General features: G+C 45.0%; 1 protein-coding gene, 1 non-coding gene and 1 pseudogene across 5 annotated transcripts; all 3 read right to left on the minus strand.

Moving 5' to 3' along the window:
• Window positions 1-1,355: 1,355 nt before the first annotated feature.
• LOC118366926 (splicing factor 3B subunit 1) lies at window positions 1,356-16,191 on the minus strand. Of its 4 annotated transcripts, none has more exons than XM_035749778.2 (23): window positions 16,028-16,189; window positions 14,685-14,860; window positions 14,336-14,437; window positions 13,984-14,098; window positions 11,246-11,325; window positions 10,782-10,994; window positions 10,052-10,517; window positions 9,712-9,833; window positions 9,093-9,392; window positions 8,676-8,855; window positions 8,479-8,565; window positions 7,886-8,156; window positions 7,478-7,623; window positions 7,029-7,175; window positions 6,637-6,762; window positions 6,092-6,313; window positions 5,411-5,593; window positions 5,178-5,289; window positions 4,574-4,694; window positions 4,208-4,339; window positions 3,695-3,967; window positions 2,440-2,656; window positions 1,356-1,997 (listed from the first exon to the last, which is right to left on the minus strand). In XM_035749778.2, the coding sequence occupies exons 1-23, from the start codon at window positions 16,053-16,055 to the stop codon at window positions 1,839-1,841; spliced, it is 3,978 nt and encodes a 1,325-aa protein (XP_035605671.1). In that variant the 5' UTR covers window positions 16,056-16,189; the 3' UTR covers window positions 1,356-1,838. The 4 variants fall into 4 exon arrangements, with proteins under 4 accessions (XP_035605671.1, XP_035605670.1, XP_035605672.1 ...); XM_035749777.2 differs by having other exon boundaries at window positions 10,052-10,520; XM_035749779.2 differs by lacking the exons at window positions 13,984-14,098; window positions 14,336-14,437; window positions 14,685-14,860; window positions 16,028-16,189 and adding an exon at window positions 11,683-13,953 and having other exon boundaries at window positions 10,052-10,520.
• LOC118367952 (small nucleolar RNA R38) lies at window positions 5,800-5,869 on the minus strand. Its single transcript, XR_004822216.1, has one exon. It is a non-coding gene; the product is annotated as a small nucleolar RNA R38 (small nucleolar RNA).
• Window positions 9,499-9,633, minus strand: LOC118367950 (uncharacterized; annotated as a pseudogene).
• Window positions 16,192-18,309: the final 2,118 nt, after the last annotated feature.

Here is an 18,309-nt window from a genome sequence, read left to right on the forward strand (position 1 = left end):
CTCCAGGGCCTCTTTCTCATCTCCCTCATCCCCCCTACTACCTCCCTACAATGGAAACCCTCCCCCACCACTTATATCTTTACACTTCAGCAGTACCCCCCCTTTCACTACTCTGCATAGAGACCCATGCATGCGCTGCCTTTGACCCAGTTTCCAGGCAGACTCAGACTCCACCAAGCTCATTGCTCACTCAGCTCTATGAAATAGTCTGAGTCTCTTGAGGACAGTGTGTGTGTTGAGAGAGCTGAACTCTGAGTTCCTCTTATCAGGGCTGAATGGGAGACTGCCTGGGTGCCTGTCTGTGCGCTGGTTGCCTGTCTGTGCGCTGGTTGCCCAGGTCAAGGACCACACTATGAAATGGTCTCCATGACGATTTGGAGCTCTTCCTTGGTGATAGGTTGACTATAGCCATGTTACAGCATGGGGACAGGACTAGGTCCACTGCCTCGTGCCACTGGCCTTAACCCACACGATGAGTAACATATGTACCACTGATCTATTATGAAGGATGGTGCCTTTGCACCTTCTTGCATGACATCATCAGACCTTTAGAGCGGTTCTGTTAACAGATACATGAGTAAGTGTTGCTTCTGGCGTAAACCTGAGGGTGTCCCACAAACATATAGGGCCTGTTTCCTGGACAGATTAAGCAGTCCTGAACTAAAAAGCATGGGTAATAGAAATTCTCAATTTAAAGTGCTTCTTAGTACAAAAAATAGTGTCAGCAGTCTTTACCTATAGGCCAATTGGGGCCTTGCCCTTGATTCTCTCCCACCCACTGACTGTAGCCCAAACACACACGTCCTTTCCCAGAATCCCCATATAGCCTTAGAGGCACGCAAGCATTCGCTTCCACGTCAAAACCACAGGGCTAGCTACCCGGAGCACTCCTTCACCTTGGTCTGTTATGTCTCAGCAGGATGACAGGGCCTGATAAGGGAACAAAAGGCATTATAGAGGGTTGATTTCTGAACAAACTGTAGCCTTTGTAATGTAATCTTGTGCCATTTCTTGGTGAAATATAGCTAATTTGGTATGGTCGATGTTCTACGCCAGCTTGTGTACATTTAACTGCATAAAAAAAATTCATTCTTCTAAGACTAGTAGTGCCTGTGGAACATGAGGTTGTGACATGACACAAGGTGGCAAAGGTGATCTGTGTGGAATTTGAATCTGGAGAATGCTGGTATGTTCTCACATATTCCACCAAGGAGTTATTTTCCCTCCAAGGTTATGACCAGAGACATAGGGAAAGGAAGATCGTACTTTTCATAGACCACTTTCCATATTATTACTCCTATGAGTACGGTAGTCATGTCTCATGCTTTACTTTGACCAACTCAATAAAGCAGAGGTTTTATTTTATACACAAACGTTTATTCAGTCAAATAAAGCAACATTCTGATAAGAACAGGGGGGTGATCACTGATAAGCGAGCAAAGCATTGAGAAGGAACGGTCAAGGCCGGTAAAAAGAAACCATGACAATATTTTAAAGAGTTTCACTGAGTTGCTTTTCCATTCCATAACAAGGCTAACTTAGAGCCTGCACTTCACTGTACTGTATGTCATTCCTTATGGAAATGATTATAAAAGGAGAAATAAAACAATACATACAAGCTCTAAGACGTTGTTCCATTTTATACTCCATTTCCCTATCATACACAGTTTTTATTGTATTAAAAATGAATCTCAGGCCACAGCCACTGTGGCTGTGTTGGATACAACCACTACAAAGACAGGAGATAAATAATATAAAAAATGGACCAAGTCCTATACACAAAGAGAGATAGGACCAAGAGAAGAGGGAGAGAAATTGTCAGAGTGAGAAGAGCAGAATCACAAGAAGTACTCCAGCTCATAGCGGAGGTAAGGGTTCTTCTCATCGTTGTAGACGTGTGGGTAATGAGCAATGAGAGCATCCTGGGAGCCGATGTAGATAGAGTTGTAGATCTTCCAGTAGACGTCTCGCACCTTCCTGGCTGGGTGGAACAGACCCTGGGGAGAGGAGACTGTGTTAGAGAGCATCACACTCAATGGCTGTACTTACAGTGCTACTATATTTTCATTACGTTTGTTATTTTTGCTAAATATCCACAGCAGTTCTTTCATGGACGCCATAAAGGGTAGGTTTCGGTTGATAGAAATATAAGTTAACATTTACATCCCTTTCTGGACATTTGATATTGATTCAACACTGGGCTATTCTGGAACTAGCTTAGACATACATATTTAGTAGTCTGCTAAATGTACCAAAGCAAGGAGAACATTGGTGTAGGTCAGGGGTGGGAAAACCTTGTGTAGGCCACATCTGGATTTCGAAAGTCGGAGGTCCACAGATTTTTTTTTTAGGGACCGGCCATTTAAATCTGGGTGGCGGACGTGGCTCACGGGTCATAGTTCACCCACCCTTGATGTAGGCAGTAGTGATAGTAGTTACCTGTAGGCAATACTGCAGCATGCGGCAGGGGCCGATTGCCACCCTGAGGCCTTCCAAGGCCCCCATCACAGCCTGGATGACGTGGGGCGACGTCTCAAACACGTTGGGCCACACATAGTTGAGCAGGTGGTTGAGAGAGTCTTCACAGCCGAAGCCGTAGACACCCAGGGACATGTGCTGCACCACGGCACTGGCTGTCTGTCTGTGGACCAAGTCTCTGTAAGGAGAAGAGAAAGTGGGGAAACAGGGTTAGCATGGGTCCAATCAAAAGGTGGAAAGGGCCTTTGGAAAGTATTCAGACCCCTTCACCTTTTCAAAATGTTACATTACAGCCTTATTATAAATTGGATTAAATAAATGTTTTGTCAGCAATCTCTACACACTACCCCATAATGACGAAGCGAAAAATGGTTTTAGAAGTTTTTGCAAATGTATTAAAAATAAAAAACAAATACCTTTAGATAAGTATTTGCTATGAAACTCTAAATTGATCTCAGGTGCACCCTGTTTCCATTGATCATCCTTGAGATGTTTCTAAAACTTGGAGTCCACCTGTGGTAAATTCAATTGATTGGACATGATATGGAAAGGCACACACCTGTCTAAATAAGGAATGGGAGAAACTCACCAAATACATGTGTGCCAAGCTCGTAGCGTCATACCCAAGAAGACTAGAGGCTGTAATCACTGCCAAAGGTGCTTCAACAAAGTACTGAGTAAAGGGTCTGAATAATCATGTAAATGTGATATCAGTTTTTTTCATTAGTTAGCAAAAATGTCTAAACTTGTTTTTGCTTTGTCATGATGAATAAGGCTGTAACATAACATGTGGAAAGTCAAGGGGTCTGAATACTTTCCAAATGCACTGCATATTCTAAGGCTGAAATCCTCATTGACAATGAATTACACATTACTTTGTAACCAACGGGTGCAGGGTGAGAACAGAAGTGAAATGATGTCACATCTGCCAGTTCTCATGTTGGTGTCCATCTAGCGAAGTACTAGCCCTGATCTGACCACTGTAAAGGTCGAACAGGCGAGAATGATTCGCAGGCATAATACCACCAAGTCAACTGCCTGCCAACACGGTTAACATACAGGGCTGAAGCTCACCACGGCTAGTTGTTAAATGTACTGCTTGTAGATATAATGAATACTTATTAGGAGGGAAATGTTATGTTTATCTAGGTAGTGAAGGAGTTCATTGAGTTACTAGAACTGAAGCCAAAACATCACAATGCTGCAATCCTTTCACCTGTCCATCAGTGCATCCTCCAGCAGGGGCGTGACAGCGTAAATGTAGTCCTTGCCCATCTCCCCAATGTACTCAAACAGGAAGGAGAGGGACTTGAGCACGCCATTCTGCACGTTGAGCTCTGGCACGCGGTACTCATTCATGAGCGCGGGGAGCACGGTGAAGGGAGAACAGGTCTCAGCCACGATGGCGATGGCTACGGTAGTACACACTCTGTTCTGACGCTCCTGAACCTTCAGGTTGTTTAGTAGTGTGGCCAGCACGTCATGGGGTCTGGAGGGGGAGAGAGGGGTCAGGAGGTCACCCACATGCTAAATCAGTGCACATTAAAAACCACAACAGCAAAAGGAATATGACCAAGCACAATTGAAAATGCTCACATTTGGGAGGGGAAAACAGTCAATTGAACACAACGTCCTTGAGCAGACATTTAATTTCCAGACCGAATCCCTAATAGATGACAAACTGTGAGGATGGTATGGTCATGAATTAGCCAGAGACTGGAGCACTCACCCGATAGCCTTGGCGATGTATCCAAAGGTGTTGACAGTGGCTCTGCGGATGGCCTTCTTGTGGGCCTTCAGGAGCTCCAGCAGCTCAAAACAGATCCGCATCCATTCCCTGGCCGACACGTACTCAGCACCCCTACACAGACAGAGCAGGGTAGGAGTTATAACATGGTTGATGAAACATCTACTAGTGTATACATTTCTGCACATATGAGTAGGCGTCAGAGGCTCTCTCAATTCATCTTTCCTCCTCTCCCAGAGGGAACTGGAACCATCTCCAATACGGTTGAGAAGGAAGAGACAGGATGTCGAGGAAAGTCGAATTGAGAGTCAAAGATTGAAATATATAAGGCCATCACCACACACATACCTGTCAGCAATCCTGCCCACCAAGTCAATACAGTTCTCCTGCACCTTCTCATGTCTGTTCTTCAAGATTGGTGTCAGGCGCGGCAGCAGGTCTTTGATTGGTGGAGTCATCTTATGCATGCCTATGAATGACAGGACAGACAACCAATCAGATGTCTGATGCATATCAACCAGTCTTACTATTACCACCACTACTACCATAACCACTCTTCTAATGTTAATGCTGTTGAACCCTCTGTACAGACCAATCCATGTTCTTCACTGAACTAACCCAATTCATACATAGGCATTTCTCTTCCAACTTGAGTGCTTTCTCATAAATAATTGCAGCGTATGTTTCAGGAAGCGAGAGGAATGGTGTCCTAAGCTATATAACAAGGAGAATACATTGTGTTTTGGAAGACACTATATGCCAATTGACTTTTCATTTGTAACCAACGGGTGCAGGGTGAGAACAGAAGTGAAATGATGTCACATCTGCCAGTTCTCGTGTTGGTGTCAATCTAGCGAAGTACTAGCCCTGATCTGACCACTGATAGGTCCAACAGGCGAGAATGATTCGCAGAGAAGACCGGTGTCCTAGTGAGAGGGTGATGTTTACGTACCGATGACGTTGACGATGGCCTTGAGAGCACCGAGGATGCTTCCCAGTACTTCAGGATACTCCTCTCCTAGGTACTCATATAACACCACTCCCAGGTGACCCATCAGCTTCTCCTGTTGAGGGGAGAAAGAGAGGTTTAGAAAGGAAGAGAAACCCTGCGCATCTTTAGTGACATTCGTAGCGAAGTTTATGAGTGAGAGAGTACGAGTGTGTGTCTGTTTGAGTCAGTCTAACCTCCTGGCAGGTCTTCATGACCACGGCAGTACGAGAGATGAGGTCAGCAGCCTGCTGGCGGACCTTGGCAGACTTGTTGTTGAGACGCCACAGTACCGTACCGCAGATCTGAGGCAGGTAGGGCTTCACCCTCTTCCCCAGGGCATTCACCACCGTACCAAACCCGTTCAGCATTACAGAGTCCTACACAGGGTCAGAGGTCAACTAGAGTTGGTCATAGTCTAGTCTACACAGGTAGGCTAATGGACAGTGTCTGCTTTCAAAATGGCATCCTATTCCCTATATACTGCACTACATTTGACCAAAGCCCATAGGGCTCTGGTTTAAATGGAATAGTATGCCATTTCAGACACAGATGCTTGCCCATTCCAATCAATAGGAATCTCCCATCAAACCTCAGACTACCAGAAGTCCACACTGCTATTCAGACAGGGATAACTTGTTTCATCACAGGCTTTACAAAATGTCTATCTGAACATTCCCCAACGTTATGTCCCTAAAGTTATACCCTGAGCCAGGTTGTCGGCAAACATTCTGGAACCTTGCAGATAGAAATGTGATGAACAGAGCCGACACGATTCCTTATTCTACAGGTCATAAAGGCATATGTGTTCTACATAAACCATTTCTATCTGAACGCTTCACAACACTGTTCCTCGCTGAACGTGCCCCAGGTCTCACCTCAGTGGTCTGTTCCTGGAAGGCGTACAGGATGCCGTCGATCAGCTGCTCCTCCAGCTTGTGGTCGATGTCAGCAGCTCCCAGGTTCCCCATGATCTTCTCTATGGTCTCCATCACCATCTTCCTGTACTGCTCTGCCTCGTCCTTCAGGTCATCTACTATACGAGAGATGATCTCTGCTGCTCCCACCTTGTTGGCCAGCTCTACTGTGGTGTCCACCAGCTGGAGAGAGATGTGGGGGGGGGGAAATGGGTCAGTTCATGCCTCGGGGGAAACACGGCAGTGATTAATTAACATTGAACTAAACATTGAAATCCAACCATAAAATCTTCTGCTTATCGTTGCTTGGTATCGTTCAACTTAATGTCGAACTTTACTTAGTAAATCTAACTCTTAAATCACCAGTCATCTTCTGCTACAAGCCTTGGCACAGACCTTCATTTCTGCTTTTCTATTTATACTTGATACACAACTGCCTACTTGACCAAACAAATTCAACATGTCGTTAGTGTATGGAGTCGTGTGTGTGAGTTGTGTGTACCTACCTGTCTGTAGTTGCGTCTGTCCAGGGCCATCCTGTGCTGCCAGAAGTGCTTGAAGAAGGGGGGCAGGATCTCTGTCTTGATGTAGTTGGCCTCCACACCGTCAGTACCACAGCACTGTTTCACCACCTGGAAGAGAGGGGGAACAATGGGGATTAGAAACAGGCTACATACACCAATTCTGTTTGAAGTGTACTAGCTAGCAACTACTTTCCATTTTGGAAATGTAACCAACGGGTGCAGGGTGAGAACAGAAGTGAAATGATGTCACATCTGCCAGATCTCGTGTTGGTGTCCATCTAGCGAAGTACTAGCCCTGATCTGACCACTGATAGGTCGAACAGGCGAGAATGATTCGCGCACAAACACACACACACAAAGTTAGGCTCCCTCACCTTGAGCACGATCTTCTTCATCTCCTCGTCAGGGGACTGGAACTCTCTGATGAGGATCAGCATGACCTCTCTGGTGTAGTAGTTAGCATACTCAGCATCCATTAGAGGGATCAGGTAGCCAATGGCCTTCAGGAACGCAGCCAGACCCTGGAACCCAGAGGTTTAACTCAGTTACCAGGTCGACACAGCCAAGATACTCTGATAAAGTTGAATGTGATTTCAGGTAAACTTGTATTAACTACTTGTTTTAAGAATGTAACCAACAAGTGCAGGGTGAGAACAGAAGTGAAATGATGTCACATCTGCCAGTTCTCATGTTGGTGTCCATCTAGCGAAGTACTAGCCCTGATCTGACCACTGATAGGTCGAACAGGCGAGAATGATTCGCAGACATGTAACCGAAGGCAATGAGTCGTCAACAGTTTGGTCCTGTAGTGTTTTGTCCTCACCTTTCCTCTGTGCTGTCTGATACCCTTCCACAGGGGTTTGAGTACGGAGTCAAAGGACTCGATACCGTAGGGAGTGGCAGCCTCCGCCAGGGCAGCAATGGCCAGGGCACTGATGGTCCGCACCTTCTGCTGCTCATCCACCAGACCTGAGGGGGGCGCAGACAGTAAAGGTCAGTAAGAGATCATATTTTATCCTTCCTGGTAGTGTGTTTCGTGACCATGTGTGAAATGCACTTAAAAAGCCAATGAGCTTGAAAAAGCACACTTTGTTTTTAAATAAAAAAGCTAAACTACGAATCACATTTACTAGACAGTAACGGCCAAAAATAACAAAATGACTATTAATAGATAGTAGAACTAAACTACCCCTTCAAGTCACATACTATCTGTGTCGCTCCCTCAGCTCACCATGCTCGATGATCTCCACCAAACTCCTCAGATGGGGCAGGATGGCACAACCCATGAGGATGGCGATCTGCTGGACAATCTTGATGCCCGTGTGGCGGGCCTGCCATGACTTCTTGCTCTTACACACAGCCTTGAGGAAGGGCAGCAGGGATGGGATACCCAGAGCGGACGCTACGACAGCGAAAGCTCTGGCTGTTGTATTTCTGACATACTCATCCATGTTGTCAATATCAGGCCTCATGGTGGAGATCATAGTGGCCAGGCCGGCAGCCTAGAAAGGGAGGGAAGGAGAGAGACATGGAAAGAGATCAACAGATTAATTGGTGTTCGTGACACTGCTTGCATAGACAGCATAAGTGTCTTTTTCTAACGTGATTTCAGGAGAGAGAAAAAAAGATTCTCTACTCGCTGAAGGAATGTAACCAACGGGTGCAGGGTCAGAACAGAAATGGATGTCAAATCGACTAGTTCTCGTGCTGGTTTATCAGCTAGCGAAGTATTAGCCCTGATCTGACCACAGACAGGTCCAACAGGCATATTACTTAACTGTGGTGGGTGTGGGAGTACATTATAGGTCTGGGAGTGGGGCTCACCTTGGCCAAGTTAGAGATGATCTCTCTGCCCTCCACTCTGGCGTAGTAATCTTCATCAATCAGCAGGGGCTCAATCACCACCAGGATCTGGGGAACAGAGAGTCAATTAGTGAACCACACACGGTGCCAATCTCAGCACAGGAGACATAGTTTAACAGAGTCAGAGTACTGCCACTCTCACACACACACTGACCCACCTTGTGTACGTATGGGCGGACGAGATCGTCCAGCTTGTAGAGGATGCGGTCGATGACCTTGACCAGTAGGTGGCGTTCCTGGTCCTCCAGAGTAGGAGACATGAGCAGGGGCAGGATCTGGTTGAACAGGGGCCCTGCTCCAAACTCCCTCGCCTTGTCTGTGATCTGACGCAGGGCAGCCTGAGGAGAGACGCAATGGGGTTAGACTGGACAGTTGACTTTTCAGTGGTGAGAGTTACACACCAAAAGGAAGATGGAGTAAAGACCATAGAGATACAATATGACACTAGAGTAGCGTACGTCATAAACCTTCATAGCTCGTAGAATGTGCGGATAATGGCAGCCATCTTGGTCAGGGAAAGTTCCATTTTTGTTATTCTGTGGTCAACTATGAGGACAGTTGGCAGCTGGTCTCACCTTTCTCATGGGAGGTGTTCCGTTCTTGATCTTCAGCAGCAGTTTCATGATCTTACGCTCCTTCTGTTCCTCTGGGCTCAGAGTGGACTCATCTACCTCAACCAGCAGTTTATCAAAGTACTGGATGTCGTCTGGTTTGAGGAAGGGCAGGTTCCCACTGGGCTGGTCGTTGATCTGCTTCATGGAGCGGTCCTCCTGCTGCATGTGGAAGCCCGTCATGCCCCCCATGGGGGTGGGTGTGGCAGACAGCTTCCGGGCCGGGGTACGGATGGGCACATAGCCTGCTGGTGGGGGAAGGACCTGTGGAGGGAGGTGGAAGATGAGTGAACATCAGTACTGTTCACTTACTATACAGTTAATTTATTTTACAGTACGGTTTACTCTTTTTGTGTGTACAGGATTGTGGTCTTCTCAGACAAACGCCTTGATGTCTTCAGTAAGAGACGCGCCGTTGTGGGGAACTGAACCCAGAGGGACAGAACGTGACACTGACCAGAGACAAACTGTCCTGTTCCAACTCATTATCATATCATCACTGAAGACTATTCACTGATTTAATATAGATAGATATGATGTGATTTCTCCATTGTGCTGGTGAGTGCGAGAGAGTCTACTCTACCTTGTATCCCTCTGGGAACATGGCGTCCAGCTCATCGTCTGTGAGAGGTCGGTTTCTCTCATCAATCTCCCTCTCCCAACGCCACGCCTGCAGCTGCTCTGGGGTCATGCTCATCAGGTGACCTGACAGGATAGGAAACACAATGTAAAACACGCCTCAAACTAGTATCACGTCTTAGTGGGACATTCTACTACTTCTATTACTAGTTATTTATATTACTAATAAATGAACAACAAGTACCTAATAGCAAACATGATTTGCCAACGGTTATCAGTTTTAAATTATATTCTACCTCTAAATTGAAAATGGGTTGAAATGCAGGTTAGGTGATTGACAGTACCTGGAGAGGGAGTGGCCATATTCATGGCAGGGGTTCCAATGGGGGTCTTCCCAGGGGTCATCAGTGGAGTGGAAGAGCCCATCTGGCTGGCAGGGGTCTCATCCCAACGGGACTTCCTCTTACTGGCCCCGGGGGTGGGGGTCTCTCCCACAGACTCGTCTCCTCTGTCTGTACGGGGAGTCTCGGCCCAACCACTACCATGACCAGGGGTCTCCCTCTCAGTCTTGGGGGTCTCATCCCAACGGTTTTTGCGCACGCTGCCTGTGGCTCCCCCATGTCCGGGGGTGGTGTGTCCCGGTGTGTCCCCCCTGCCTGGGGTGGCTGCTCCGGCCGGGGTGTGGCTGGGGGTTGGGTCCCACATCCGGGAGCTGGGAGTGGCCCCTGGGGTCTCGCTGCCCTTATTCCTGCCAGGGGTCTCGTCCCAGCGGCTGTTGGAGGGGGTGTGGCCAGGGGTGTGTCCTGGGGTCTGCTGTGGAGAGCGCGAGAGAGAAAGAGTCAGGGGATAAAGGGATCAATGAATTCTTACAGACCAGAAATGAAGCCAGGTTGATGTCCTTAGTTCCACTAGGAGCATAAAAAATGATATTAAAGTCAAGGCAAGACAGAAATAAACTGCCCCAAAAACCAACACTAGGTCCTATATCATTTGCTGATCAAACACTAGCTCACACCAAGTCACAGTAAGGATACAAACTTGATTGATCGGATCAGCTAAGATAATATGTTTTACCTCAGCAGCCTGGTCAGCCTGGTCCCAGCTAGACATCTTCTTGGGTGTGCCGGTGTTGCTGGGGGTTCCTGATTGGTCCTGTTTCTCGGCCGTCTGGTCCCAGCGGCGTTTGCGCTTGGCGGCGGCAGCGGCAGCCTGGGAGGCAGCAGAGCCGTTGACAGCCTTCAGGTCTCCCGTCTTGGCCTTTTCTGCCATCTGCTGACGGATCTCTTTCTGCATAAAGGGAGAAGAGAGAGTGAGAACACGAACCAGAGACTAACCACAACAGAGAAAAGTTTCCCGTGAGGTTTGTAGGACAGAAGTCTATTGAAGGCAACAAAACCCCACACTGAACAGACCCACATAATGAAATATTCTCATAAATTATAACCCTCTATGGATACAACACTAATAGACACATTACCTGAAGACAAAGCTATGCCCCTGAGCTAAACCACAAAGGAGGTATATCTGGTCTGTCTTACCTCCTCTTTGGTCAGGTGCTGCTCCTTCATGACATCCATGTACGACCTGGACTGCAGCTTTGGGTCCGGCGTTTTGCCCCCTGCGCGAGAGAGCACCAACAAGACACAGGGCAGCCGATTAGAACACGCCCCAGGACCCGGATTCATAAAACACAGCAAGTAAAACACAGCCAGCTCAGCTAGGCCCTCACTTCTTTAGAAACTTTTACTGTATTAGTTCCTTAAGCTGAATCACATCAAGACAACCCTAGATACACAACATACAGGCAGTCCTCTCTTGCTTGCGTTACATACAAACATAGCTGAATAAAAAACAACAGGCAGATACATTGAGAAAGAGCTGAGGTGGGTTTTTTCTTTCTTTTAAGGAGATAACAGGCGAGGATAAAGCCATCACTGATGCAGGGGTCCTGGGCTGTGCTCTCCAGAATACGTACACTTTCAGTGCCAAGGGTCCTTCTGCAGTCAGACTTCAACCGGCAGAAAAGAAGCCTAGAAAATGTCTCTTTACCATTAGTAACACTTTGGAAAAGGGTTGGAACTCACACACATAAGCATACCACCTGTGATTTCTTTTTACGTCACTCAAAAGAAAATTCCTTCTGGGGCTCAAACCTTAAATAAATGAAAATATGTCAAATACCCTCTAGATTGTGAAGTATTGATTAATTAAAATTAAAATCTAAATTGTTCCCAAATCTAGGAATCTTCTTGTGAGATAAATGTGTAGCTACTTTATGTAACCCAGGGTAGGGAGAGCATCTATATGTAGTTACACGTTTACATCAGGGGCCGTGAAGGCTACGATTAGTTCCAGGGGTGGGGGACGACAGGCTGCCTGCTACTAAGCAGCTGGTAGTTTGACATCAGTCGATTGCTATTTCAACTTCGTAAAGGTAGATCTTGGCTTCCTTTTTAGAAAAATATATATTCTTTAAATTCATTACGAATTACAGAATCAATCTAAAGCAAAAGACTACCATGAAATTGCTATGGTTTAAATGTAATGATAAAAAGTCTAGGGTAGAAGACAAAATTAAAAAGGTTCTTATGGTCGAGGTTTATTGAGTAAGAGCTGCCCCCCACCCAGACAGACAACCAGCGGACCCTGACAAAACTGACAAGCGCACGCTTCTGTCTGTTCACCATAACCTACACAGGATGAGTTGCTGCACCCTTAAGAGAGTGCAGTACAGGACTGGCAAAGCAGTACTGCTGTAGGAGAGAAATTAAGGACAGTTAGTATGGGCCTGTGGAATTGCGGCACACAGATTTCTTGATATGTTTCTATTTTACAAAGATGTAAAATAGAAATATATTTACACAACATCTTTGTATATGACAGAGCTGTCTACATGCAGGCTTGATACAGGCCTACCCAGACTACATAGAGGCACTGAGGCCACTTCATCTCAGAAAAGAGACATGGGTGCTTCAGTCGCTACAAACAAATTGTTGCATTGTGTAGATAAATACCATAATCCTATTCTAGAAGGTGTGTGCCTAGTTAATCAAATGCTCAATGGCTAGTCAAGCCGTATTTTGAGAGACAGGCCCTCCTTGTTAACTGATGGACTATTCAGTTCATTTAGGCTTTGAGGAATGTGAATATAGCTAGTTGACGGCTCCTTGCCCCTGTGAGGGGTAAGGGGCAAGACAAGCCCATTGCCAAAGAATAAACCGCAATTGTAATTTACTCTATTAAATCACACACTTGGAGTCCAAGTTACGACGCCTGAACCGACATGGACCAAAAGCCAATTAAACGTGTGTTGAAATCTGAGACCATAACTCAGTAATGTTGATGACACACATACTTTGTGACGTCCTGTCCTTTTCTAATGGAAGTTCCCCAACCCCTAGAAGTCTGACAAGCCAACAGTGGTGGTAACTGACCATAAGCCTGAACAATGATACTGTAGTAGAGTGAAGGAAGGGCTGCATTGCTCATTTTATGTGTTCTTGTTCTACACAGAAATACTTCAGATCTGTACCCAGGTGGTCTGCCATCTAGGGGCTTTCAGTGACTTGGAGCCAAGCTTCATACAGCCAGCACGTTTCTGGGGTGGTGTGTGTGTGGGGTCATTGTGTTCCCGCCTACTGGGCACAGTAGGGTGCGGCATATTGCACGAGCAGGTGAATTACCCCAAAGTTGACCATCAACCCCATATAGAAGTTTATTTTCTTTGCTACTCACATTACTTAATACCTTTCTTAAGAGTAAGACAGTTCTTTCCACCATCAGTACATGAGATAGCCACATGGGTATGTTAACCCTTCGAGACACACACAAGCTACCTGCCACCCATGTAGTGTTAGGTACGAAAGTCTAACCAAGACAATGGCAAACCACCTCTCCCTAAAACAAAATGGAACCCCTCACTGGCAGACATTTATTTTATACTACTTAAATCCTGTTTACAATTGTCATTTTCCAAGAAGAAAAAAAAACTTGTATCTGCATCGCAGACCGTTTGCCTCAAAGCAAAGAGATTTTATTGAGAGAAAATGATGAGTGATAAAAGGCGCAGTGACAAGAGAACCAACCGCCCTCGGGCCAGGAAAGATTACCACGGGAAGGTCTTAGTCTGGGGAGCAAGCCGTTGCACAGTGCTCGAAGGGCTAAGCAACAAGAGGTGGGTTGAAACTCTTGAAAGGCAGCCATGGGATAAGGGAGAGAGGGTATAACATGAACAGGGGAGGACACTATGGAGGGAGGATGGAGGGGTGAAATTTACCGTCTGCAAAGGGGTCGAGTCGCTCCGGAGAGATGATCATCTGTCGTCGTCTGGCCTTGTACTCGTCCTCACGCTCTGCAATCTTGGCGGGCCTGTGCTCGGCGAACGGGTCGTACTGAGAGGAGAGAGAACACAGCATTTTACTATACATGTCATCATGGTAAACATACATTTAATGTGAGAACTAGCCATAATAAAATGTCTATGACAAGATAGTAGCAGGAAAATTAAGCAAATCCAAAACTTTTGCAATAAGGTTCGGTAATAGGTTCTCTGTCAGGTTTGAACTCAAAAGTAGAATTCTACACTTATTACAAAAGCTGGAGAGGGAGATGGTGTTACTGGGGCTAACCTGTTCATCTGACTGTGGTATCGCATTGAGTATAGCCACCGGAGCATGATACCCCGGTTTCTTCTGTCCAAGTAGACTTGTTGAAGAGTCCTCCTCGTCATCCTGAAAATAAGAGAGAGAAGAGTCTGGTCAAGCCTAGCCACTTAAGGCAGACTCTCCCAGCTCGCAAACAAGACATAATGGAGTAGTCAACACCATTAAAAATATGACGCCTCACCCCTAGGAAGAGAAGGAGGATGTCAGTGTTGCAGACAACATAAAACATTTTTATTTGACCATTTTCAAAGTAAAAAAGAAAACAACCAAGAATACATACATCAAAACACGGGATTTGACATGCAACACTTACATCCTCCTGTTCATTGGCAGCAATGGAGGTGACATATCCAGCGAAGCGGCTGTCACTGCCACCATAGATCTCCTGGTCGTAATATCCAGTTGAGTCCAGGCCCACACCCTGATCTGCTCCCTCCTCCACCAGGGCAGCCTTCATACCCTGGATCTCCAGGATCTGGGCCTCAATGTCTGGGGACAGGGGGGGAAGAATAACAGCCATTGACTTTCAGGGTGTTGAAAAATATGTACAAACGCATCACCTAAGATAAAGTATATTTCCAAATGAGAATTAACAAAAACTCAAACAGCATCAGCAGTAGTGATAAGCTACATTTTTCTTTTTCTTTTTAATCTACTGTTGTATTGTAATCAATTAGTATGCTTGTATAGCACGCATTTGCTCTCTGTAGCTCAGTTGGTAGAGCATGGCGCTTGTAACGCCAGGGTAGTGGGTTCGATTCCCGGGACCACCCATACGTAGAATGTATGCACACATGACTGTAAGTCGCTTTGGATAAAAGCGTCTGCTAAATGGCATATATTATTATTATTATTATATTATCTGTGCTCCAATCGATCGCTGTGTTGACAAAGTAAGCAGCATTTCCCAAATTCGGTTCTGGGGACCTCAAGGGAGGCATGTTTTTGCCCTAGGACTACACAGCCGATTCAAATAATCAAATCTTGATGATTATTTGATTTTGTGAATCAGATGTGTAGCGCTAGGGATAAAACCTTAACCTGCAACCCTTGCTTGGTTTCCCCAGGACCGAGTTTGGAAAACGCTGACCTAGGGCCTGGTAAATTAGTTTCAATTTGAGCGCAATCAGACCGTACTGGTTGGACAAAGATTATATTATCCAAATAACGTTGGCTATCATAGCTACTTAGCTACAAAATGTATTCATGATACGTGTAATCTGGAACACGTCAAACGTTATGATACTAGGATCAGTGCGGTGTCCGTCCGACATCATGCCATACTTCCATCGCCATTTTAGTTTCTACAACAACACTGACGCTGTTAAATACATCTAGCCATATCTATAGCAAGTTTCTTATAGCAACACCTACACAAATAGTATAATTGAACAGCATACTGATCAAGGAAATCATGGTTGTAGAAATGTTGTATTGTCTAGCTAGCCTAGCAGTGTGTGTGGGGGGGGGGGCAGCATTAGCTATCTGTCCTCGTTGCGTTTAACGTTAGGTTGTCACGAATGAAAATATTGCTAAAACATGTAGCTAGCTTCTAAACAATGGATGCATATTGATCCTCTTTTTAATAGGAACCCGACGTACGTCAAGTAAAATTATAATACCAATTTACAACATTTTCTAAATAAATAGTCTTACCTTCGTGTGTTTTGGCGACTTTCGCCATTTTGGTGGTTCGGTAAGACTGAAACCGGAAGTCCGAACTAATTCATATCCGTTCAGCAAAAAATAGATCAATCCTGGACAGTTTAGTCACAGATTGAACAATGAGAGTTGTAAAAATCTTTAGCTCAGTGGTCCTGGACGAGAAAGGTTTTGAGTGCTTAATAACGGTCAGGAAACCAGGATTGACCCAGTAATAAACTGGAAATGAATATGCTCTGAATATTTCTCTGATCTCGAGTTCAACAGTGGTGTGTAAAGTAAACATATTTTAAAGTACTACTTAAGTCGTTTTGGGGGGGTTATCTGCACTTTACTCATTATATTTTTGACATATTTTACTTCCCTATATTCCTACAGAAAATAATGTACTTTTTACTCCATATGTTTTCCCTGACACCCCAACAGGAAAATGGTCAAATTCACTCACTTTTCAAGAGAACATCCATGGTCACCCCATCGTTAAGGTCCACTCATATAATTTTTTATAAAATATTGATCTTCTGTGGCTAAATTATGATCTCCGGTGTATTTTGAACATTGAGAGCAGAGCGGATGTTTAGCAGAGTGGCATGCTCATTGAGAGTGGGCTCCTAAGTCCTCCTGTGGTTGGTGGTTGCTGTAAAAAAATACAAAATATACACTACATACATAATATATAAAGTATACACTGAGTGTACAAAACATTAAGAACACCTTCCTAATATTGAGTTACACCCCCCTTTTGCCCTCAACACAGCCTCAATTTATTGGGGCATAGACTCTAGGTGTTGAAAGCATTCCACAGGGATGCTGGCCCATGTTGACTCCAATGCTTCCCACAGTTGTGTCAAGTTGGCTAGATGTCCTTTGGGTGGTGGACCATTCTTGATACACACAGGAAAATGTTGACTGTGGAAAACCCAGCAGCGTTGCAGTTCTTGACACAAACTGGTGCACCTGGCACCTCTACCATACCCCGCCCAAAGGTACTTAAATATTTTGTCTTGCCCATTCACCCTCTGAATTGCACACATACACAATCAATGTCTTGATTGTCTCAATGCTTAAAAATCCTTCTTTAACCTGTCTGCTCCCCTTCATCTACACTGATTGAAGTGGATTTAACAAGTGACATCAGTAAGGGATCACAGCATTCACCTGAATTCACCTGGTCAGTCTATGTTATGGAAAGAGCATGTGTTCAAAATGTTTTGTTCACTCAGTGTATATTTCCTTTATAAAAAATATAGGAAAAAAAATATGTTGATATTTATTATTTGTTTTGCTTCCTTTTGGGCCCCCCATGGCCCAGGGCACTGGGGCTCTAGCCCCGTTAAACCACTAGCAGTTCTGGGGGGGGGGCTGTGACAACCATTTTGGACCCCCTTGTGGCCCCCCTAAATGTGGAGTATGAAATAATTTTTACATAACTAATGTTTTGCTATTGTTATTTTTTTTACATCCGTTATTAGACAGAAAATGCAAAAAATTGTTTAAGGATTATGAACATGGTCTTTTGATGAGCACAATGGGTAGGATTTAAACCTTCCTTGTCTCTGATCTACACTCCAGTCCATTTGGTGTCGGTAATGCACCTTAACGTTGGTTGCTAACTCCCATAGAAAATGCACAGAAGAAGAAAAATAAATAAATGCACACATGTAAACATTACAGTCCCTAGTTGCTTTTTTAAAATTATTTTTTGCCTGTTTTGCATGTTATTTTGGCATTAATACATGTCACATATCAGTTTGCAAACAATGTTTAAAAAAGTATTGAGTTAATAAAGCCACATACAAACATGGTCTCTTTTTTTGCTTTCTTGAGTAAGGGAGTTCCAAAATGTAGGTGTTTCAGCCGAGCTCAGTGCTTTCTGTGGTGGTGGGGCAGCCAGCGGAAAATAAGGAACGCAGGGGTTAGTAATGTTCTCTAATTGCGCAGTGATTGGCTAAGTGTTTCGTCACTCATGGGGACACTATGTTGCCGCAAAATCTACGGGGAGAGATTAAAAATTCAAGCCCTTGGGTGCTGCCATAGATTTACATTAGAAGTGCCCATTCAAGAAGGCTCAAGGTCATTGGCCACAGATATATCCACTGTAACAAGCAGTCATCATCATGAATCAAATCAACAATCTACTGGCAAATCCTTTTCAATCCTTGTCATATGAAGAGAAATTATGAAGAGAAATTATAGATAAATCATATCGGTGCTCATCGGCCATTGGACATAAACATTACACAACAAGTTTTAAATTGCAAATTCAGCAGTGAATG

The sequence above is a fragment of the Oncorhynchus keta genome, chromosome 34 (assembly GCF_023373465.1).
Source record: "Oncorhynchus keta strain PuntledgeMale-10-30-2019 chromosome 34, Oket_V2, whole genome shotgun sequence".
In the NCBI taxonomy this organism is placed as follows: Eukaryota; Metazoa; Chordata; class Actinopteri; order Salmoniformes; family Salmonidae; genus Oncorhynchus; species Oncorhynchus keta.